At 52.7% G+C, this 22787-nt stretch overlaps 3 protein-coding genes across 9 annotated transcripts; 2 read left to right on the top strand and 1 right to left on the bottom strand.

Annotated features, from left to right (window-relative positions):
- Positions 1-6663: 6663 nt before the first annotated feature.
- Positions 6664-10867, top strand: COASY (Coenzyme A synthase). Of its 3 annotated transcripts, none has more exons than XM_063798557.1 (10): positions 6664-6811; positions 7204-7914; positions 8553-8767; positions 9038-9169; positions 9301-9490; positions 9575-9639; positions 9819-9903; positions 10063-10160; positions 10251-10397; positions 10498-10867. In XM_063798557.1, exons 2-10 carry the CDS (start codon positions 7215-7217, stop codon positions 10558-10560), a joined length of 1695 nt encoding a protein of 564 aa, XP_063654627.1. In that variant the 5' UTR covers positions 6664-6811; positions 7204-7214; the 3' UTR covers positions 10561-10867. The 3 variants fall into 3 exon arrangements, 2 of the variants coding, with proteins under 2 accessions (XP_063654627.1, XP_009430422.1); XM_009432147.3 differs by having other exon boundaries at positions 6717-7079; XR_010152846.1 differs by lacking the exon at positions 10063-10160 and having other exon boundaries at positions 6717-7079; positions 10198-10397.
- Positions 10868-11629: 762 nt separating this feature from the next.
- On the top strand, positions 11630-17334 carry MLX (MAX dimerization protein MLX). 4 transcript variants are annotated; one of them, XM_511513.9, is made up of 8 exons: positions 11630-11754; positions 12207-12243; positions 13060-13149; positions 13428-13534; positions 13795-13894; positions 14098-14197; positions 14573-14774; positions 16148-17334. In XM_511513.9, exons 1-8 carry the CDS (start codon positions 11713-11715, stop codon positions 16202-16204), a joined length of 735 nt encoding a protein of 244 aa, XP_511513.2. In that variant the 5' UTR covers positions 11630-11712; the 3' UTR covers positions 16205-17334. The 4 variants fall into 4 exon arrangements, with proteins under 4 accessions (XP_511513.2, XP_001163548.1, XP_001163625.1 ...); XM_001163625.8 differs by having other exon boundaries at positions 11646-11916; XM_001163548.8 differs by lacking the exon at positions 13060-13149 and having other exon boundaries at positions 11638-11754.
- PSMC3IP (PSMC3 interacting protein) lies at positions 16931-22542 on the bottom strand. Of its 2 annotated transcripts, none has more exons than XM_001164255.8 (8): positions 22273-22542; positions 22081-22181; positions 21836-21925; positions 18729-18840; positions 18099-18244; positions 17932-17985; positions 17728-17787; positions 16931-17645 (listed from the first exon to the last, which is right to left on the bottom strand). In XM_001164255.8, exons 1-8 carry the CDS (start codon positions 22451-22453, stop codon positions 17589-17591), a joined length of 801 nt encoding a protein of 266 aa, XP_001164255.3. In that variant the 5' UTR covers positions 22454-22542; the 3' UTR covers positions 16931-17588. The 2 variants fall into 2 exon arrangements, with proteins under 2 accessions (XP_001164255.3, XP_003953063.1); XM_003953014.5 differs by having other exon boundaries at positions 21703-21925; positions 22273-22349.
- Positions 22543-22787: the final 245 nt, after the last annotated feature.

Genomic DNA, 22787 nt, shown 5'->3' with positions numbered 1-22787 from the left:
AGGCCAGACACAGTCTCTGGATATCCAAGGGGCATCTGCAGGAGGAGTTAGGTGGGAATTGGCTTGGGGTAGAGTCAGGTTGTGACTTGGACCCCATTAGCCATGAGACCTCAGGCAAGTTCCTTGCTTTCTCTCAGTCTTTCTTTTCTTTCTTTTTTTTTTTTTTTTTTTTTTTTTCTGAGACAGAGTTTCGCTCTTGTTGCCTAGGCTGGAGTGCAATGGGGCAATCTCGGCTCACCACAATCTCCGCTTCCCAGATTCAAGTGATTCTCCTGCCTCAGCCTCCCAAGTAGCTGGGATACCGGCTAATTTTGTATGTTCAGTAGAGACGGGGTTTCTCCATGTTGGTCAGGCTGGTCTCAAACTCTCGACCTTCGGTGATCCGCCCGCCTCGGCCTCTCAGATTGCTGGGCATACAGGCATGAGCCACCGCGTCCGGCCCTCTGAGTCTTTCTTATCTGTAAAATGGGTATAATAATACCTATCTAATCGGTTTTAGTAATGGTGGAGATAATGCCTGAAAGTGCTAGTATAGAGGTTTAATAGCCAGCAAGGACTGTTATTAGAACGAATAGTAATATGACTACTGTCACATTTTGCAAATGTGTAAAGAAGACAGAGGGCTAAGTGAATCGAAGGGAGACAGCCCCACTCACCCTGTTCTGCCCCAGAGGACTGAGCGATCCCCACCATCTGGCAAGCTGCCTCACCAGGAGGTCCAGCTGGGGCTACAGGACTGGCTACTTTGCTACAATGGCCTGTCTTTCCTGAGCCCAGTGGAGGGTCCCAGGGGGGCAGGAGTCATTGATAGGGGCCAGTAGGGTTGTAGAGCCACTGTCTGAACTTCTGTGGAGTTCTGGTGCAGGGGAGGTGTGAACAGATAAGAGGCTAGGTGAGGATGCAGCAGAGGAAGGGGGCAGGAGTGCCCCAGGAGGGGGCGGTACCGAGGCAGGGATTCAGCTGGGTCTGAGAGGGAGGCAAGGCTGAGGGGGATGGCCCTTTGGAGTGGGCAGGGACATGACCACAGAAAGCCTGGGAAGTGGAAACAGACAGGAGCCTGTTGGAGCTCTTGGAGCTTTGTGTGGGGCACTAGGGGAAGGAGGCAGGCACTCCACCCTGACCTGCCCCTACCTCTGGATGAGGGTCTTCTCTGCCTGTTGGATGATGTGCTGCCCCTGCTCTTGGAGGAAGAGGCCTCCCAGCCACCCCCTCCTGCCAGTCGCCCTGACCTGCTGACCCAGACAGATCTGCTATCCCTACAGCATGCAGGAAGGCCACAGGGAGGGGGCCCAGGTGGCATGGGTTTCTGAGGCCTGGGATCTGCTCTCAGTCCCGCTCTCGCCAACCCCCTTTGCCCCTCTGTGACAGTGTGTGTACATATGCGTGCATGTGTGTACCTGTGTGGTGTGGCTCACAAGGTCACCCCTGGGGGTGGGATGATAAGAGGTAAAGTGTGACCCCCTCTCTTCCGTACATTCATACTTTTTTTAAGCTTGTGAATATTCACATTGTTAATATAATCTTCTGCAGTCCCATGACTTCGAATAGCACTTAGATGCCGATGACCCCCCCACCAAAGAAACCCCACTGTCTCCCACAGACTCCAGGTCTGTATCTCCAACTGCCTGCTCAATACAACACGTCCACCTGATGCAATGAACTTAATATGTCTAAACCCGAATTCCACATTTCCAGTCCTCCTACCGGCTCCTCCCCCAGTCTTCTCTACTTTACTGTATGACAACTCCATTTTTCCCAATACTGGTTTTAAAAACCCTGGAGTAGTCCTTGACTCCAGTCTCTCTCACCTTTCAACCAATTCAGCAGCAAATACTGACAGCTCTACCTTTGCTCATCAAAGCATATTCCAAAATCACCCTATTCCAGACTGCACACTGTCATCTCTCCCTTCAATTACAGCAGTAGCCTCCTAACTAGTTTTCTTGATTCCACTCTTGCCCATCAGCAGTAAAATTAGCACAGTGCATTTAAAATGATCTTTTAAAAATGACAGGGCCGGGCGTGATGGCTCATGCCTATAATCACAGCACTTTGTGAGGCCGAGGCGGACGTTATTGCTTGAGGTCAGCAGTTTGAGACCAACCTGGCCAATATGGTGAAACCCTGTGTCTACTAAAAATATAAAAATTAGCCAGGCATGGTGGTGGGCGCCTGTAATCGCAGCTGCTCCAGAGGCTGACAAAGGAGAATCTCTAGAACCAGGGAGGTGGAGGCTGCAGTGAGCCAAGATTGGGACACTGCACTCCAGCCTGGGCAACAGAGACTTTGTCTCAAAAAAATAAAAATTGGCCGGGCGTGGTGGCTCATGCCTGTAATCCCAGCACTTTGGGAGGCTGAGGCGGGTGGATCACCTGAGGTCAGGAGTTCAAGACCAGCCTGGCCAACAGGGTGAAACCTTGTCTCTACTAAAAACCCAAAAAATTAGCCAGGCGTGGTGGCACGTGCCTGTAATCCCAGCTACTCAGGCGGCTGAGGCAGGGGAATTGCTTGAACCCGGGAGGCATACGCTGCAGTGAGTGGAGATTGCGCCATTGTACTCTAGCCTGGGCAACAAGAGTGAAACTCCATCTCAAAATAATAATAATAAAATTTAAAAAAAATTAAAATAAAAAAGGGAGCCTGGACAACAAAGTGAGACCCCGTCTCTAAGAAAAAACAAAAAAAAAATAGTTGGGTGTGGTTGCACACATCTGTAGTCCCAGCTTCTTGGGAGGCTGACATGGGAAGACTGTTTGAGCCCAGGAGGTTGAGGCCACAGTAACCTGTGGGCACACCACTGCATTCCAGCCTGGGCAAGAGAGGGAGACCCTGTCTCAAAAAAGAAAGAAAGAGGCCAGGTGTGGTGGCTACGCCTGTAATCCCAGCACTTTGGGAGCCCAAGGCCGGTGAATCACTTGAGATCAGGAGTTCGAGACCAGCCTGGCCAACATGGTAAAACCCCGTCTCTACTAAAAATACAAAAATTAGCTGGGCGTGGTAGTTTGTGCCTGTAATCCCAGCTACTCGGGAGGCTGAGGCAGGAGAATCGCTTGAACCCGGGAGACGGAGGTTGCAGTGAGCTGAGATTTCTCTACTGCACTCCAGCCTGGGTAAAGAGTGAGACTCGGCCGGGTGCGGTGGCTCATGTCTTTAATCCCAGCACTTTGGGAGGCCGAGGCGGGTGGATCACCTGAGGTCAGGAGTTCAAGACCAGCCTGGCCAACCTGGTGAAAGCCTGTCTCTACTAAAAATACAAAAATTAGCTGGGCGTGCTGGTGGGTGCCTGTAATCCCAGCTACTCAGGAGGCTGAAGCAGGAGAATCACTTGAACCTGGGAGGCAGAGGTTGCAGTGAGCCGAGATCACGCCGTTGCACTCCAACCTGGGTGACAGTGAGACTCTGTCTTAAAACAAAACAAAAAAAAGAAGCAAAGTTTATTTTGCTCAGAGCTTCACAGTTTTAGGGGCTGGAAAGTGCAAGAACCTCATGCAGTATCTGGCAAAGGGCTGTCCCAGGATGGAAGGGCAGAAGATGGAAGCAAATGAGAGACAGGAAATTGGGCCAAATGTCATCCATCCACCAGGAGCCACTCCCATGATAACAGTATTTATCTATTCAAGAGGGCAGAGCCCTCATGATCTAATTATCTTTTTTTTTTTCTCTCCTGCCTCGGCCTCTTGAGAAGCTGGGATTTTAGGCGCATGCCACCACACCCCGCTAATTTTTGTACTTTTAGTAGAGACAGGGTTTCACCACGTTGGTCGGGCTGGTTGCAGACTCCTGATCTCAGGTGATCCACCTACCTTGGCTTCCCAAAGTGCTGAGATTACAGGAGTGAGCCACCTCGCCCAGCTGACCTAATTACCTCTTAAAGGCCCCACTCTGCCCAGTGCAGTGGCTCAGGCCTGTAATCCCAACACTTTGGGAGGCTGAAGTGGGAGGACTGCTTGAGTTCAGGAGTTGGAAACCAGCCCAGGCAACACAGCAAGATCCTGTCTGTATGAAAAAAAAATTTTTTTTTTTAATTAGCCAGGTGTGGTGGCACACATCTGTAGTTCCAGCTGCTCAGGAGGCCAAGGCAGAGGACTGCTTGAGCCCAGGCAGTTGAGGCTGCAGTGAGCCATGATCAACCCACTGCACTCCAGCCTGGGGGACAAGAGTGAGACCCTGTCTCAAAGAGAAAAAAAGTCCCATCTCTTAAGACAGTAGCAATTGAATTTTTTATTTCAACGTGAGTTGTGGCAGGGACATTCGAACCATAGCACCAAGGTTCTCCCCAAAGGTCTCCAAGACCTTCTTTGATCTGGCTCCTGCCCCCTTTCTGATCTCATCTCCCACCAATCTCCATCTACATCACCCAGTTCAGCCCTCCTGCCTCAGGGCCTTTGTACTTGGCCCCCTCTGGGTCACATTCCCTGATCTCTGATTCTATGTCTTCCTTCAGATTTTTGCTGTTTTCCTGAACCACCTTATCTAAAATAGCCTCTCAGATTCTCCACTATAGCTCCCTTACTCTGCTTTACTTTTGTTCTTATCCTTTATCACCAGTAGATATATTATGGATTTGGGTTTTTTAATTTAATTTTTATTTTTTTTGGAGACGGAGTCTCTCTGTCACCCAGGCTGGAGTGCAGTGGCGTGATCTCGGCTCATTGCAATCTCTGCCTCCCAGGTTCAAGCGATTCTCCTGCCTCAGCCTCCTGAGTAGCTGGAATCACAAGTACCGCCACCACACCCAGCTAATTTTTTGTATTTTTAGTAGAGACGGGGTTTCACTATGTTGGCCAGGCTAGTCTTGAACTCCCGACCTCAGGTGATCTGCCTGCCTCAGCTTCCCAAAGTGCTGGGATTACAGGTGTGAGCCACCGCGCCTGGCCATGTATTGTAGACTTATTTACGGTGGCATGATTCCTGTCTGCAACCCCAAGACACACAGTACTCTATACCCCAGGATGGCAGGGACATTGTTTTGTTCACTGGTGGGAGGCACTAAAATACACATTTACTCAATAAAAGTGACTCTGTATGTGGTGTGTCAGACTGTGTGTCCAGATGTCTTGGGACATTCTCTGGCAGCCTTTGCTGTTTGCGTCTTCAAATCAGACCCTATCTTTAAATCTAACATGTCTCCTGTGAGAAGCCTGGTCCCTTAATACCTTTGTGGCTCTACAACTCTTCCCTCCTTGACTGTATCTCTTCCTCCAGGTCTTTGCTGTTTTCCTGAATCACCTTATCTAAAATAGCATCTCCTTTTCTCCACCATAAGCCCAGGTTTTGTGGGGCTGGGGGCTTATTTGCTTTTGGAGACCGTCTTCAAGAATACAAAAGATAAACACAAAATTACATATAAAAGTGAGTTTTTTTTTTTTTTTTTAAGTTCCGGAAAATAAACCATGGCACGTTACTGGAATCTTGGAGATTGGTTTCTCTCCCTTTTGATCTCCATGGACAACTTACCTGAGATGTATTCTAATAGCAACCTGGCTTCCCCTCCACACTCAGCCTTTCAAGCGCCCATTAGCTTCGCAGTAAATCTCCCACACTAGGTATCCAGCCTTTGCCTTTTTCTTTTTTCTTTTTTTTTTTTTTCAGAGGGAGTTTCGCTTTTTTTTTTTTTTTTTGAGACGGAGTCTCACTCTGTCACCCAGGCTGGAGTGCAGTGGTGCGATCTCGGCTCACTGCAAGCTCTTCCTCCCGGGTTCACGCCATTCTCCTGCCTCAGCCTCCCGAGTAGCTGGGACTACAGGCGCCTGCCACCATGCCCGGCTAATTTTTTTTTGTATTTTTAGTAGAGACGGGGTTTCACCGTGTTAGCCAGGATGGTCTCGATCTCCTGACCTCGTGATCCGCCCGCCTCGGCCTCCCAAAGTGCTGGGATTACAGGCGTCAGCCACCGCGCCCGGCCAGGAGTTTCGCTCTTGTTGCCCAGGTTGGAGTGCAATGGTACAATCTTGGCTCACCGCGACCTCCGCCCACGGGTTCAGGCGATTCTCCTGCCTCAGCCTCCTGAGTAGCTGGGATTACAGCCATGCGCCACCACGCTCGTCTAATTTTGTATTTTTAGTAGAGACAAGGTTTCTCCATATTGGTCAGGTTGGTCTCGAACTCCCGACCTCAGATGCTCTGCCCACCTCGGCATCCCAAAGTGCTGGGATTACAGGCGTGAGCCACCGCGCCCAATCAGCCTTTGCCTTTTTCTCCTGTCCACAGAGACCCCGCAAACAAGCGCATCAGAGGATCTGGGTGGTGCGAGAGCCTCCTACAGCAGCCAGGTACACACAAGGCCTCACTTTTTCCATCTGTGAAATGGGTACGTGGACAGACCTGTCCAGTAGCCTCCCATGTGAGAATCCTCGGACTGAGAGGGTACTAGGAGGGCTAATACAGCGCAGCCCTGTGATCCCCACCTCTGTCCCTGGAATGAAGGAAATCTGGGTGTTAGTTCTGGCTTTGCCGATGCCTCTTGGGTGGCCTGGCTGAAACTAATCTCTCCTCATCAGGCCAGAAGGGAATCTGTGAAATGGGCTTTGAAACCTGCCTTGCCTTTCTCCGCCCGGTCCCAGCGGGGGTCCGATCGGCACCAAGGCTTCACCCACTCCCAGAGCCTTCGGGATCAGCCCCGCCCCATCAGCAGGACACAGCCCATGCCACTGGAAATCTCGTGAGAATCCCGCGCTGAAGCGAAGTCGAGACTTTTGACCTTCCTCCGTTTCCGTAGTTCCGAGTTGCGCTTTCTCCGTTAGTGCTTCCGGGTTGCAGCCCAGGGAAGCCTCCGCGGTGGTGCAAGTGGAACCCAGGCCTTGAGGTTTCAGTGAGTAGGGGGCCGACGTGAGCTTTAGCGTCCCCCTTTAGCCTCCCTCTTCGATTCCTTGAAGACCCTGGTGCAGCTTAGCAAGAGGGCCCAGGATTTTTGGATCCCCAGCCCTGTGACAAGGGTTCCTGTCCAGTTTCCCCCTCCCAGGATTTCGACTCAGTTCAGCGAAGTCACCGCCCCGTCTGAGAAATGAGGACACCAAGGCTTAGAGCACAGCCCCGAGGCGCCGTCTACCAGGCCCCATCCCCTCCCCCGGCTCCTGTCGGTCAGCACTGAAACCCCGTCCCTGCTCCAGGCCTCCTTCTCTGGGGTCCAAGGTCCCATACAGGCCTCTGCCTCGGCCGCAGGCCCTTCAGTCACCGTCGTCTCGTCTCCCTGACTGTCCGCAGGCCTGGGCAGCATGGCCGTATTCCGGTCGGGTCTCCTGGTGCTGACGACGCCGCTGGCCTCCCTAGCCCCTCGCCTGGCCTCCATCCTGACCTCGGCGGCCCGGCTGGTGAATCACACACTCTATGTACACCTGCAGCCGGGCATGAGCCTGGAGGGCCCGGCTCAGCCCCAGTCCAGCCCCGTGCAGGCCACGTTTGAGGTTCTTGATTTCATCACGCACCTCTATGCTGGCGCCGACGTCCACAGGCACTTGGACGTCAGAATCCTACTGACCAATATCCGAACCAAGAGCACCTTTCTCCCTCCCCTGCCCACCTCAGTCCAGAATCTCGCCCACCCGCCAGAAGTCGTGTTGACAGATTTCCAGACCCTGGATGGAAGCCAGTACAACCCGGTCAAACAGCAGCTAGTGCGTTACGCCACCAGCTGTTACAGCTGTTGTCCGCGACTGGCCTCGGTGCTGCTATACCCCGATTATGGGATAGGAGAAGTGCCCGTGGAGCCCCTGGATGTCCCCTTACCCACCACGATCAGGCCAGCTTCCCCCGTGGCCAGGTCTCCAAAGCAGCCGGTGCGTGGCTACTACCGTGGCGCTGTCGGTGGCACGTTTGACCGCCTGCACAACGCCCACAAGGTGTTGCTCAGTGTCGCGTGCATCCTGGCCCAGGAGCAGCTTGTGGTGGGAGTAGCAGACAAAGATCTGTTGAAGAGTGAGTAAGAGGGACCCTGGACTAGGGTGGAGGATCCCCAAATCTCCCCACCCCCGACCCTTATGCCGAGATCAAGGAAGGGTAGGGCCATTCATTACTTCCCACCCTTCCCAAATGTCACAGTGGTTGACACTCAGTTGGTGCTAAGGCCATTTTGTCAAATGAACAGCTTTCTCAGCATGTGGTCCAGTCACCACTCAATCAGAATACCCCAAATGTGAAGCAAAGGGATCTGCATTTTAGCAAGTTTTCCAGGTGATACACCCTAATGAGACACTGGGAATGAATGGGTGAGTGAGCTGCAGGTAGCAGTGCCACAGACAGGAGGAGGAAACTCAAGCATGGCATGGGTCTTGGAATTTTCCATCTGCCTCTGATGCCCTCTGGCACTGCTCGTTCTCTGGAGTGGTTTCCTGGTGGCTTATTCTCTGGACACATGCCAGCCCTTGGAGTGACTATTGTGCTTGCCTGTTTCTTCACCTTCATGCTCCCCTCACCATCACCATAGGCCTTACCAGTTGAACCCTTTCTGCCACCCCCTCTGGGGATACTGTACTTAGGGACACTTTTTCCCAAACTGGCCCATACTCTCCTCCCCAGTAAAAAGATCTCACTGTTCTTCTGGGCTCCTTCCCCAGGCAAGTTGCTCCCTGAGCTGCTCCAACCTTATACAGAACGTGTGGAACATCTGAGTGAGTTCCTGGTGGACATCAAGCCCTCCTTGACTTTTGATGTCATCCCCCTGCTGGACCCCTATGGGCCCGCTGGCTCTGACCCCTCCCTGGAGTTCCTGGTGGTCAGCGAGGAGACCTATCGTGGGGGGATGGCCATCAACCGCTTCCGCCTTGAGAATGTAACCCCTGAGGGAGACTGGCAGAGGGAGTGGATGGGGGACGGGGAAGGCCATTTTGAGGGGGCTGTTGGAAGTACCATGGCCCCAGAGGAGAGAAGTGGGGGCTCAGGGTGGTGGGAAGAAGCAAGGAGGAACTGGTTCTCAGTTTGCCCGCTGAGTCGGAGGAGGAGGAGCCTGGGTAGGAAGGGGAGGATGGGGGGGCAGGTTGGATGTCAGGGTCTTCCTCTCACTCCCTCCTTCCCTCTTTTTACCCTTTCCTCTTTACCCCAGGACCTGGAGGAACTTGCTTTGTACCAGATCCAGCTGCTGAAGGACCTCAGACATACAGAGAATGAAGAGGACAAAGTCAGCTCCTCCAGCTTCCGCCAGCGAATGTTGGGGAACCTGCTTCGGCCTCCATATGTAAGCTCCTCTCCCTCCTTCCCTCCTGCTTGGTGTCCTGGCAATGCTGGAGAGTAGAAGCTGAGGGGCTCAGCCCCAGGCATGAGGCTGAGGGCCCCAGTAACTGTGGGTTCCCTTTCACCTATCCCCAGGAAAGGCCAGAGCTCCCCACGTGTCTCTATGTAATTGGGCTGACTGGCATCAGTGGCTCTGGGAAGAGCTCAATAGCTCAGCGACTGAAGGGCCTGGGGGCGTTTGTCATTGACAGTGACCACCTGGGTCATCGGGCCTATGCCCCAGGTGGCCCTGCCTACCAGCCTGTGGTGGAGGCCTTTGGAACAGGTAATAACTGGGGAAGGCTGAAAGTGGCCTGGAGTGAGGAGCTAGCCAGGCCTCTGTGCTCAGTTGTCTGTCTGTGTTGTCCAGATATTCTCCATAAAGATGGCGTCATCAACAGGAAGGTCCTAGGCAGCCGGGTGTTTGGGAATAAGGTAAACAATAACTTCCTAAGGGCTCCTAAGCTGCTACTAGACCCAGGGGTCAGGGTCCAGTGGACCTCTCTGGTCTGGCCCAGAATGCCATTTCCATTGATCTGTTCCCAACACCACCTTGCTCGGGCTGGCTGCCTCTTCTAGAGAAGGTAACCTCTGCCCTCTGTTCCCCTCCCCAGAAGCAGCTGAAGATACTCACGGACATTATGTGGCCAATTATCGCAAAGCTGGCCCGAGAGGAGATGGATCGGGCTGTGGCTGAGGGTGAGTGGGAGGGAGGATGGGAACAGCTAAGGGGACAGTTAAGCTGATTGTTCCCCTGGGAGCTTCCCTGCCCCACGTGGGACTGTCTGTTCACCCTGGGACTGTGTTCTGCCTGGGAGAACGTCGGCACTGCTGGCGGTGACTGGGGTCTCCCCACAGGAAAGCGTGTGTGCGTGATTGATGCCGCTGTGTTGCTTGAAGCCGGCTGGCAGAACCTGGTCCATGAGGTGTGGACTGCTGTCATCCCTGAGACTGAGGTATCTCGCCCCACCCCCCACGCCATCCCTACTGCAGATCCTATCCTGTGAGCTGGAATTCTTCCTGACAAATGTCTCGTCTGTGCTCAGGCTGTAAGACGCATTGTGGAGAGGGATGGCCTGAGTGAAGCCGCAGCTCAAAGCCGGCTGCAGAGCCAGATGAGCGGGCAGCAGCTTGTGGAACAGAGCCACGTGGTGCTCAGCACCTTGTGGGAGCCGCATATCACCCAACGCCAGGTTGGTGCCCAGGGCAAGGCCGGGTTGTGGGGAAGGAGTCTCCAGTGGGTACTGCCTGACCCTGCCCTCTCTTCCTCCCAACATCCTGGCCTGTCTGAAGGTGGAGAAAGCCTGGGCCCTCCTGCAGAAGCGCATTCCCAAGACTCATCAGGCCCTCGACTGAAAAGTTCTCAGTGGGGCCAGACTGGCTCCTGGAGCTGACAAGCGACCCCGTGGTGAGGAGAAATGGGGGCCTTGATGCTCACCCTGGTTCAGGCCCAGAGGTCCAAGCTATACTGTGCAGGACATGGCCAGGCCTGGTGGACACAGGAAGCCTACCCAACACGCTGGTATTTGGCCAACACTGAGGATGTGGTTCGTGGGGGAGCAGTCCCCTCCCCACTCTTGCCCATGGGTGACTCTTACCCACAGCTGACTAGGGCCAGCACAAATACTGGAACCTGTAACAGAATTAAAGGTGAATGTTCTGAGATGTTGCCTGTATGGTGTCTGCTTCCTGTTCCAATGCCCCTAAGTATCTTTGGGATCCTTAAGCCACAAGTGCAGGGCCCAGGCCTGAGCTGGAAGCCTGGGCAATGCAGTGGTTAAGAGAATGGCCTTTGAGGCTAGCCAGAGGCGAGCTTTGGCCCTCCCACTGACCAGCTGTGTTCTTCTGAGTAAGGTGTAGACTTTCTAGGTACTGCCGTGTTTTATTGTTTTTGTTTTGTTTTTAATATGAGAGGCCGCATAACCTAGCTAGCAGGTTCTTTGCAAGGGTTCATTCCACATGCATCCTGCCAGACACTGGGCTGGGTGTTGGAAGATCAGCCTTCCACGCGCCAGGCGGGGCCTCTGCCCTCACAGAGCTTGCAGCCTGGTGGGGTCGGACGATGTGGCTGGGGGCTTCTCTGCCCGGCTCCTGACACACCGGCCAGCAGTGCAGGTCCGGTGAGCGCGGGGAGGCCGCCCGCAGGGTAACGTGGGGAGCCGGCCGGACAGTGCGCGTGCACACACTATCTGCGGCGGTGTGCTGACAAGCCAATTGAGGGGACTCCATCTTACAAAACGCGCTTCATGTCGCCGCCATTCCACTGCCTAACCCGGGGAGGGCAGGCACGGCGGGGAGCAGTCCCGAAGGAGGCTGGCGCCAGGCCAAGCGCCGGGCCTTGACGGCTGGAACCGTGGAGTAAAGTCTTTGGGCCGCGCATGCGCGATGCTTCGCCCTGCCCCACCTCTCGGTCGCGGATTGGCGGGCGCGGGTCACGTGGGCACACCACCCGCTTCCTCGCCGCAGGGGGCCCGCCCGCTGGCCCGTTTCCGGTCCGGTGGGTACAAGATGACGGAGCCGGGCGCCTCTCCCGAGGACCCTTGGGTCAAGGCAAGCCCCGTGGGCGCGCACGCCGGCGAGGGGAGGGCGGGTCGGGCTCGTGCACGTAGGGGGGCCGGAAGACGAGGGGCTTCCCTCCTGTCCCCAAAGTCCCCCACGCTCTCCGTCCCCCGGGGCTGCAGAGAAGACAGCTCTCACCCCGCGTGTGCCAAGGTGGGGAGATAAACGAGGCGTATGCGCGCGAGTCGGGGGAACGGGGCACTGGGGTGGAGTAGGGGCGGAAGGGATCATACACAGGGGAGGCACTCGCACGCCCTAGCCTGTGCCAGTCTCGGGGGACTCATTAAGCTGCCCGCGCACCCCGGGCTGTGTGTGTGCGCGCACGCAGGGTGACAGAGGCGCCTTCCCGGAATGGGGGGCGCGCTGTGCGTGCCAGCAGTGGAAGGGGCGCCTCCCCCTAGGGGCGGAGGTCTGACGGGCCCTTCCCGTGCTCTGTGCCGCAGGTGGAGTATGCCTACAGCGACAACAGCCTGGACCCCGGTGAGTAGCTGCCCCATCTTAAGCTCTAGAGGGACACTCCCGCCCAGGCTCTCTAGATTCTTGTGGCGTTGCCAACCACGCCTGAGCACAGTCCACTGTCCCTGAGCAGAGTTCCTGGCTTGAGACAGCAGGAGCTGAAGGACAAGGGCAGAAAACAACTGAGGGGGACACCTAGTTCCCTCTGCTCTGGAACAGGGAAGTGGTGGAACTGATCACTCACCACTCAGTGGAGCAGCTGATCACTCACACCCTCATCACGTCCACATGCCCGTTTGTGAGCCAGGGGGTATCATGCAGGCCTATGGAGCAGTGTAGACACTAGGGAGCAGAGCACTGCAGCGTGGTCTGGCAGGAAGTGGGGGGCCCAGTATGGTTGGCTTTGGGTTGAAGGGAAGAGGTCAGCATTTAAGAAAGCCATTGTGTGGCCGGGCGCGGTGGCTCACCCCTGTAATCCCAGCACTTTGGGAGGCCGAGGCAGGCGGATCACGAGGTCAGGAGACCAAGACCATCCTGGCTAACACGGTGAAACCCCGTCTCCACTAAAAAATACAAAAAAATTAGCCGGGAGTGGTGGCGGACGCCTGTAGTCCCAGCTACTCGGGAGGCTGAGGCAGGAGAATGGCGTGAACCTGGGAGGCGGAGCTTGCAGTGAGCTGAGATCGCGCCACTGCACTCTAGCCTGGGCGACAGAGCGAGACTCTGTCTCAAAAAAAAAAAATAAATAAATAAAAGAAAGCCATTGTGTCCTACAGGTGTCTGAGGGTCTGGCAATGTTCCCCACCCCACCCCTTAGTGATTGGGGCCTCTCTTTTCCAGGGCTTTTTGTAGAAAGCACCCGCAAGGGGAGTGTAGTGTCCAGAGCTAATAGCATCGGTTCCACCAGTGCCTCTTCTGTCCCCAACACAGGTAGGCAGTAACATCCCCCCCCCACCTCGGGGGGCTCAGATATGTCATAATTGTAGTACCTTTCCTAGACAGGGAAGCCCCAGCCATCCACGCAGGGGTGCTGGAGCCAAAGTATCAGACACAAGGTCTCACCATCTTTCACCTCATCTGGAACATTAGGTGGTTCTGTCCATCTGCCTTCTCTGGATACCAGGTTCTTCCCAGCTGGGGAAAGGTGGGCTAGCTGGACCCCACTGGGCCCCAAGATGACCTTTCCCTGCCCCCATCTCTGAGCGTAGATGACGAGGACAGTGATTACCACCAGGAGGCCTACAAGGAGTCCTACAAAGACCGGCGGCGGCGCGCACACACTCAGGCTGAGCAGAAGAGGAGGGACGCCATCAAGGTGAACAGGGAGGCCTGTGCCTCAGCCAGTGCAGGAGGGCCCTGCATAGTTTAGCTTCCTTGTGCCCTGACCCTCTCAGACAGTCCCAGGCACCCTAGGGGGTGGGCAGGTAGTATAGTCCCAGGCACAAACACCTCCCTTGCAGCCTTCCCACCCCGTTGAGTTTGTGAGCATAGAACTTGGTGTCATGGAGGAACTTTGTGCCATTTTGCTTTAATCTCTCAGGGTTAAAGAACCCATTTCCCCTGCTGTTTCCACAGAGAGGCTATGATGACCTTCAGACCATCGTCCCCACTTGCCAGCAGCAGGACTTCTCCATTGGCTCCCAAAAGCTCAGCAAAGCCATCGTTCTACAAAAGAGTATGGCTAGGGAAAGCACTGGAGGGGATGGAGCCAAGAGGGGCTGTGAAGAGGCCAGTGCCTCCTACCCACCCATGGCTCGGCCTTGGTGTGGTGATTGCCATGGGATAGTTGGGGTCTAGGGTAAGGGGAACAAAGTCAGCCTTATCTTCTTGGTTGAGAATACTTCTGTACCTGTCCTTTTTTTCTTGCCCCCACCCTAGCCATTGACTACATTCAGTTTTTGCACAAGGAGAAGAAAAAGCAGGAGGAGGAGGTGTCCACGTTACGCAAGGATGTCACCGCCCTAAAGATCATGAAAGTGTAAGAGGGGTGCTGAATGGGGGGAACCAGAACTTCTGAGGCAACTTCATTGCACACCCTCCCTTGTTCAAAGGCCACATCAGTTACTGCTGTACAGATAATACTCTTAGTTCCTGAGCTAGCCAGTAGGACTGTGTATCCCCAACTGTCCTTACACATGGCAGACACTCAGGAAATGCCTGTTGGATTAATGTAAGGAAGGTTGGAGAGAGAGGGCCACCTTTCCTGGCCTGGAAGCAGTATCTCCCTGATACTGAACCCCACCCAGAAGCTCTCTGGGGCTGCCATTCCTGGGAGTACACAGGATAGTCCTGTCATTCTTCTTGGGTGGGCGGAGCTGCTGCAGCACCTCAGCCCTGGCCTGCATGCTTTTAGGAACTATGAGCAGATTGTGAAGGCACACCAGGACAACCCCCATGAAGGGGAGGACCAGGTCTCTGACCAGGTCAAGTTCAACGTGTTTCAAGGCATCATGGATTCCCTGTTCCAGTCCTTCAATGCCTCCATCTCAGTGGCCAGCTTCCAGGAGCTGTCAGCGTGTGTCTTCAGCTGGATCGAGGAGCACTGTAAGCCTCAGGTATGGGGCAACAATAGGCACAGGGTCTGCGGTTTTCTCTACCATCAAGCAAAGTGGCCCAAGCCATCAGCTGTTGAGAAAAGCATGGCAGCTGCTTTTAGATCTTAAGGGCGTTTCTACAGCTTTCAGGGCCCTGGTATTTTCCCTTTTCTTTGCTGTCTAACCCACATCTTCATGTTACGGTTTCATTCGGCAAGTGTGACGTGAGCTCAATGTGAAGTCCAGCTCTTGGCTTTTGTCTAGCCCATGTTATCACTGCCCCTGTATGGAAGCCCCAGGCATCTGCAGCAGAATTGGAAACGCAAATTCTGGGACCCTACCTTTAGGCCCCCTAAAGTAGTTGCCCCAAGAGCTTTTTAAAAATTTATTTATAATGGAGATGTGCTAATGGTATTGCACTAAGTCTTCTAATTGAAGTCTAGTTGCTTTTTCTGAGGTTTTAAACTTGTGTCTGAGATTTCTTGTTCGTTTCTCAACATTTTTTTTTTTTTTTGAGACGGGAGTTTCGTTCTATCGCCCAGGCTGGAGTGCAGTGGCACAATCTCGGCTCACTGCACCCTCCGCCTCCCGGGTTCACACCATTCTCCTGCCTCAGCCTCCCGAGTAGCTGGGACTACAGGCGTGTGCCACCATACCTGGCCAATTTTTTGTATTTTTTAGTAAGACGGGGTTTCACTGTGTTAGCCAGGATGGTCTCGATCTCCTGACCTTGTGATCCACCCGCCTCGGCCTCCCAAAGTGCTGGGATTACAGGCATGAGCCACTGTGCCTGGCCTCGTTTCCCAACATTTTTATTGTGAAACACATTAAACATATTGTGATGTTGAGAGGAGTTCACAGTGAACACTCGTATACCCGCTCCCTAAATTTTACCGAAACATTTTACTATATTTCCATCTCTCCATCTTGCTTCAGGAGCACCTCAAATTAAACTGCAGACATCAGTACTTCCTGGGGGCTTTTCTTTTTTTTTTTTTTTTTTGAGACGGAGTCTCACTCTGTCACCAAGGCTGGAGTGCAGTGGTGTGATGTCAGCTCACTGCAACTTCCACCTCCTGGGTTCAGGCGATTCTCATACCTCAGCCTCCTGTGTAGCTGGGATTACAGGCATGTGCCACCACACCTAATTTTTGTATTTTTAGTAGAGACGGGGTTTCACTATGTTGGCCAGGCTGGTCTTGAAATTCAGGTGATCCACCCGCCTTGGCCTCCCAAAGTGCTGGGATTATAGGCGTGAGCCACCACACCTGGCCCCCGGGGGGCTATTTTTAAAGCACTTTTCTAAAGTACATGGCTGATCTAGGCAGGCATCTTGGAAACTACTCTGCGTTGACTTGGGCATTGTCTATTTCTTCCTCTGCTGCCCTCGCCAGACCCTGCGGGAGATTGTGATTGGCGTCCTACACCAATTGAAAAACCAGCTTTACTGACCGGTTCTTGGAAACCTGCAGAACAGCCAACAAGAGGCCCTTGAATCTCTACTTGGCCACTGAACTGCTGGGCCCGGGAGACTGGACTACAACACCTCACACTGGTCAGCTGGTTTCTACTTGGTGTTTGGTTTTTCCCAGCCCCATTTTATCTTCAGCGGAGCTGCGGTGTTTGTTTTGTGAAAGCTTCTGATTAATTTATTATATTGACGATAAAACTCAAACCTACCCAGCCTTCCCCCCACTCCATGGAAGTCCCTGGGATGGGCGTCTGCTCTGGACACCCCAAAGAGCTCCTGCCCTCTCAGCCCTTTATTCAAGCCTCAGATTTCTGCTCATGATCTACATAGATTTGGAAACTGTTTTCCTCTGTTTTGGTCTCTTGGGCAACATTTGGCCCAAGTTTGGGCAACATTTGGCCCAAGTTTGGGCAACATTTGGCCCAAGTTTGGGCATTTTGGCAGTAGCTGTATGGGAGAAAAAGAGTAAGAGGAAATATTCCCACAGCCATGAAGGGTGAAAGGGCACCTTGTGCCTAGACTAGGGCTGCCTGGTCAGTCCCAGGTGAGGCCAAGGGCTTTCTGGCCGTCTCAGGGAGGGGCCACCAGGTTCCTCCCCTCACCCCATATTCCATCACCTTCCTCCTCTGCTCTGGGTGGTAAGGGAAGCCCTCCCGGTTCCCACAGGCTGTGATGCTGCATGGCAGAGGCAGGTATAACACAGCACTACATATTGGAAATTTTTTATTTTTCTAAATACCAATGCAGTTTTGCTACGGTTACAATTTTGAAATATTAACTGAGCCTCAAAATCACCCTTTCTGTCAAGCATATCTTGGCCTCTCCCATGTCTCAGTGTTGCCTGCATTTCTCCCAGGACTTGGGGGTGGGGTGAAAAGCGTACAAAAGATACTTAAAAGGGCTCCTGGGGTACACAAGCCCAGCAGGTCCTGAGTGAAGCCGTGGGCCCTCCAAATGCTCGTTTTATAGCAACCTCTCTCTACCCTAGTTCTCCAAATTCACTTCTGCCTTCCTCAGGTTTGATATCTGGCAGATTTGACTATCCAGAGGAAATTAAATATTTTTATATAAAATTAAATTATAATAAATATTGCCAAATGCTTTCCTTTAGCATTGTTCCAAGTCTAAATGTTAACCTCAAGCTACTGCAATTTAGACAATGAAATGGGCTGGGTCTACCCCCAGCCACCAGCCCTCATCCTCTCTACCCAGTGCTCTGGTTTATGCTTGTCTCCTGACTGCTCTGCTTAAAGGTGAAAGTAGCAGGAACAACAACAAAAGCCAACCAAAAACAAGGTAGCCAGTGCAAGACATCTCACTCTTCTGACATCCTGCAGTCCCCACCAGTCCCGACCGTGGGCCCCTCAGGGGTCTGGGAGTGTGACGTTGTAATCTTCATCTGTCTCTATCCCAACTTCCTCCTGTGAGACAGGGAGACAAGTGAATGAGATGTCACCAGGATAAGACCACAGGGAAGCAAAGAAGGAAGAGAGCTCCACTTACAAAGAACTGCTTCTTGCTCTTGGGGTATCCTTCAAGTATTGCATCAGACAGCTCTGTAGCCTGACAAGAAATAAAACCACCCGTTTTCAGATGGGCAGCACTGGGCACTGCCTGTCAGTTTATGATATTGTGTAGCGGCTGATCTGGTGCCTGCCATTTTCAAAGGCACCTCCAGGGCCTGTCTCGGAGCTCCCACACACTTACCATCCTCTTCCTCTTCCTCCACTCCTTACAGTACTTCTGCCTCTCTCTGTACACCTAGAAGGAAAAAGCAAGTTCCTCTAACTGCTCAGAACCACAGCAGCCCTCTGGGGCTCAGCCCTGATGTTCACTCTGGACCTGCACAGCGGTCCTCCAGCCTTCCAGCTCACCTGCTCTTTCTCTTCTGGAGTCACATGATTGGTAGCTGCTTTAATGTTCTTCAATCTCTCTCTGTAGCCAGCGCATTCCTTCTTTAACTCCTGGATTTCTTTCTGCATCTCTGGTGTGGTCAGGGCACTAGATAATTCCTTGAGCTCTGAAACCACATCCCCCTGGGGTCACTTGCTACCCCTGAGGAAGGAGTTCTGTCTTTCCCAGTGGGTGCTCTCTGAGGTGTTCCACCTTGCTCTGGATCTATCATCTCACATGGAAATGCTCAGGAAACTAAGCCTTACAGGATTATTTATTCTTCTAATTTTCTTTCCTCCTCCATCTACAAGTAGCGTGGGTGTGAGGTTGAACACTTAGGCGTAGCCAGTTAAAGAAGCAGGAATAAAGGGAAACGTGGGGACAGTGTACTGATAATCGTGGCAGGGAGAACAAATGGCATATCTTGTCCATTTGTTGGTACACAAAAGCCATTAGTTATCCTACATTTCTTTTTATGCCTAAGGGAGCCCAGCAAAGGGGTCTTAGCTGCAACAAGATGCTGCAGTCAATTGAACCATTCATTTAGTAATTCCTGACCTCTAGAATGAACCTAAGCCTATGGGCACTTTTGAGGGGTTACCCAGTCCTACCAGCCTCCATGTAGCGGCAGCTCTGCTGCAAGCTCTGCATCTTAGCAGTGAGGGCCACGATTTTGCCATCTAGGCCTTGAAGGTCAGCATCACTCACCATGTCAAACTGGTCCTGCCAGACAAAGAGGGAAAATACAAGTGAACTGTTGTGAGGCACAAAGATGGGAACACACACCTGGGAAGGCACCATTTGGATACGCTCAGGAACCAGCCACACCCCAAACTCTCCAGAGGGTCTGCAGAAATAGTGGGAGAGTACTTTTGAGAAATTGTTTTCAGTTAAGGAGCGGCCCCACTAAAAAGGTAGGAAAGAAAAGCTGAAATCTAATGCTTGTCCTTAAGCTACTAGGTTGACAGGATACTGATTAGGACAGAAATCTTCCCATTTAGTGATAAAACCACTACCTGGGCTGAAGCAGTTAAGTAACATTGTTCCCACGGTGGGGAAACCTAGATCATGGGTTTCCATAATAGATAGAAACTGGACAGGTGAAGAAGCATGATGGATGGGATGGATGGACTTCTTTTCTTCTTCCTTCCTGTCCTTTCTTCCCATCCTTCTTTCCACCTTCCTCTCTCCCTCCTTCCTTCCTTTTTCCTCCCTCCCTCCTTTCCCCTCCCTTTCCCTCTCTCTTTCTCTTTCTCCCTTCCTTCCCTCTTTTCCTCTCTTTCTTTCTCTGTCGCCCAGGCCAGAGTGCAGTGGTGCAATCTTGGCTGACTGCAACCTCCGCCTCCTGGCTTCAAGCGATTCTCATGCCTCAGCCTCCTGAGTAGCTGGGATTACAGGCGCGCACCACCAAGCGCAGCTAATTTTTGTATTTTTAGTAGAGAAGGGGTTTCACCACGTTGCCCAGGCTGGTCTCAAACTCCTGGGCTCAAGTGATCCATCCGCCTCAGCCTCCCAAAGTGCTGGGATTACATGCATGAGCCACTATGCTGGGTCTTGGGATCCATGTAGATAAGGGATTCCAGTAAGTCTGAGGAGCTTCTCTCATGAGGGGCCATTGCTAGAAAAGAACTGCACTGGGGATCAGTGTGGGGGTGGGGGAGGTCACATCAGTTGGTGATGGGGAGCAGGTTGAAAAAGTATGCCAGCCAGTGCAGTCTGGACTCTACACTTGGGCAAGGTGAACCTATAGGGCAGAGGCCAGCAAACTATGGCCAGCAAGCCAAATCCTGCCAGATGCATGTTTTTGAAAACAAAATTTTATTGAAACAGCCCCACCCGTTCATTTACATAGTCTACAGCTGCTTCTGTTCTACAGTGGCAGAGGTGAGTAGTTGTGGCAGTTGTACAGCCAGCCATGACAAGAGATACATATGGCCCACAAATCCTAAAAATACTGTCTGGCCATTTGCAGAAAAAGTTTGCCAAACCCTCCTTTAGAGAATTATCTTTAGATGAGTAACACAATGCAGCCTGTTTTAGGAAAGTCAGCCTTAAAAGTGGTTTGGTTCAGTTTAACGAGTAATATCTGCTGGATGTTAGATACTGCGGAGGTGCTGATCAGATAAAAATGAATTGAGAAATGGGGTCTGCCCTAGAGGAACTTCAGTTGAATAAAGGAGACAAGTAAAAATAATTGTAATACAGCATGCCTCAAAAGAGGTAAGGGCCAGGCTGGGCACAGTGGCTCATGCCTGTAATCCCAGCACTTTGGGAGGCCGAGGCGGGTGGATCACGAGGTCAGGAGATCAAGACCATCCTGGCTAACACGATGAAACCCCATCTCTACTAAAAATACCAAAAAAAAAAAAAAAAAAAATTAGACTTCGTGGCGGGTGCCTGTAGTCCCAGCTACTCTGGGAGGCTGAGGCGGGGGAATGGCGTGAACCCAGGAGGTGGAGCTTATAGTGAGCCGAGATTGTGCCACTGCACTCCAGCCTGGGTGACAGAGCGAGACTCCGTCTCAACAACAACAACAACAATAACAAAAATGGTAAGGGCCTGAAAAAGAAACAGGTAGCTCGGAGCATTCAAGGAAGATTTCTGGAAAAGGTGATGTCTAAGTGAAATCCTCAAGGAAAGAAAGAGCTGGCCAGGAAGAGAAGCAGGTACAGGGAAGACAACATGCAAAGGACAGAGCAGTAAAACACATCAGAATTATCTAGTGTTCGTGGATAGAAAAATAATGAGGATTGGTGAGGCCAGAGGCTGGCTGGGGCGTCTTCCGGTGCCTTTTACATGTTTTTTGCAGCACTAGAGAGCCATTGAAGAGTTTTAAATAGGGAAGGTGCATGACCAGATGTATTTAGACAGATCATTCTGACTGCAATGTTTAAGAGTTTAAGATATGTTTGAAGAGCCAAGATCTGTTAGGAGGATACTGCAACAAATAAAGAGGGCGTGAACTAGAGCAACCATGGCAGATGGAAAGGAGAGTGGATTCAAGAATGGAAAAATCAGCCAGTCTCTGTGGTTCACGCCTGTCCTCCCAGCACTTTGGGAGGCCAAGACAGGAGGATCACTTGAGCCCAGGAGTTGGGACCAACCTGGGCAGCACAGTAAGACCCATCTCTATAAAAATAAAAAAAATAAAAAAAATAAAAAACGGAAAAATCAGCTGGACTTGATGGTTGACTAGTAAAGGAAGTCAAGAATTGCTCCCAAGTTTCTGGTTTGGGTGAAGAGTAATTCCATTAGGGGAGGAGAATGTTAGAAAGAAACCAGTCCGGGGTGGGGGGAAGATGAGGCATTCTACTGTGGCAATTTTGACTCTGATATTAATGCCTGACAGATTCCAGCTGGAGGTCTGGGCTGGAGAATATAAATTTGATATGTGTGTTTAGAGAATCGGATGGAGGCAGGAGGAACATCATTTGGCAGAGGGTGTTGCTAATGTAGATGATAAGGAATAAGAGCTTTGGAGCGGAAATGGATCTTGGTAGCAACAATACAGAATCTTCTGTCATCCATCATATTGTAAATCTGGAAACCTCGTGAAGTTGGGATCCTAACAAGAGGAGTACACACCTTGATTTAAGGATGGTGGCCTAAGACAGGTGAGTTTTCCATGGGGGGCCTTGTCCCCAAAGAGTTCACACTAGGAGTAGATTCACCCGTTGTCGGGCTCTCATGGGTGACAATCGGCGCAGGTTCTCCTCACCTGATCCGCAAAATAGATCTTCTGCTTGCCGTACATCTTCTCTTTGATCTTGCCTTGTTGCGCCAGCTGCTCCAGCGTCTTCACCACCACCTGGCAGAGGAGAGAGGAGCAATCAGAGGAGTCTGAGCCTGGGTCTGGGGAAATCCAGCCAGTGATGTGGAAAACGCCCAAGGCTCCAAAGGGCACGACCCCAGCCTGAATCCAGGGAGTCCGACGGAGAGGGAATCCCGGGAGAAGGTCCTCACCGCCTTGCCCAATCCGTGTTCCCGCTGTAGGTTCCCGAACACATCCTGGGAGCTGTAGGGCCGGTTCTGCTCCTGCAGGTACCTCAGGAGGATCCCGGCGGCTACGGAGAGAAAGGCAGGGGAGGGGGCCACTCAACCGACCTCCTCACCCACTGCCCTCCCGGGTCTTCCCCGCGCCCACGCCGCCGTTACCTCCCGCCGCAGCTTCTGCCCGGCCTTTACTCATCGCCTTTCCCGCCACCCAACTCAGAAAGCCGGACGTTGTAGTTGCTCGGGGCGACGGCTCCTTCCGGCGACGGGGGCGGGCCTCGAACGGTGATTGGCTGAAGGGGAAGCCTTCCGGAGGGGCAAAGCGACCCCTCCCGGACTCCATAGTTCATTTCAGGTCGGAACTTGCGCATCCGGGCCGGACCTCAAGCCATGGGCCTCTGCGAAGGCGCCGGCGTGCCCACGGCTAAGAAACTTCCTCTTTCTGCTCCCGGGAACGAAGGCTGTAGCAGAGAAGGCCTTCAAGTTTCGAGACCCAGTTCCAGCCGCAGCTGAGCGCTGGTGACCTTGAGTTAGGTCTAATGTTGGGACTGGAAGACGCTTCAGACATCCGCTGCCGCCCTGGGCAAGCGACCAGCTCAAGGTTACCCCACAGGGACGTGCTCTGGTCCCACGGTCCAGTGCTCTTTTGTCGGTTAGTTTTGTCATTTGTAAAATAG

The sequence above is a fragment of the Pan troglodytes genome, chromosome 19 (genome assembly GCF_028858775.2).
Source record: "Pan troglodytes isolate AG18354 chromosome 19, NHGRI_mPanTro3-v2.0_pri, whole genome shotgun sequence".
Taxonomy (NCBI): Eukaryota; Metazoa; Chordata; class Mammalia; order Primates; family Hominidae; genus Pan; species Pan troglodytes.
Note: the sequence above shows the minus strand (reverse complement) of the source record. Positions and strands in the feature narration are given on the sequence as shown.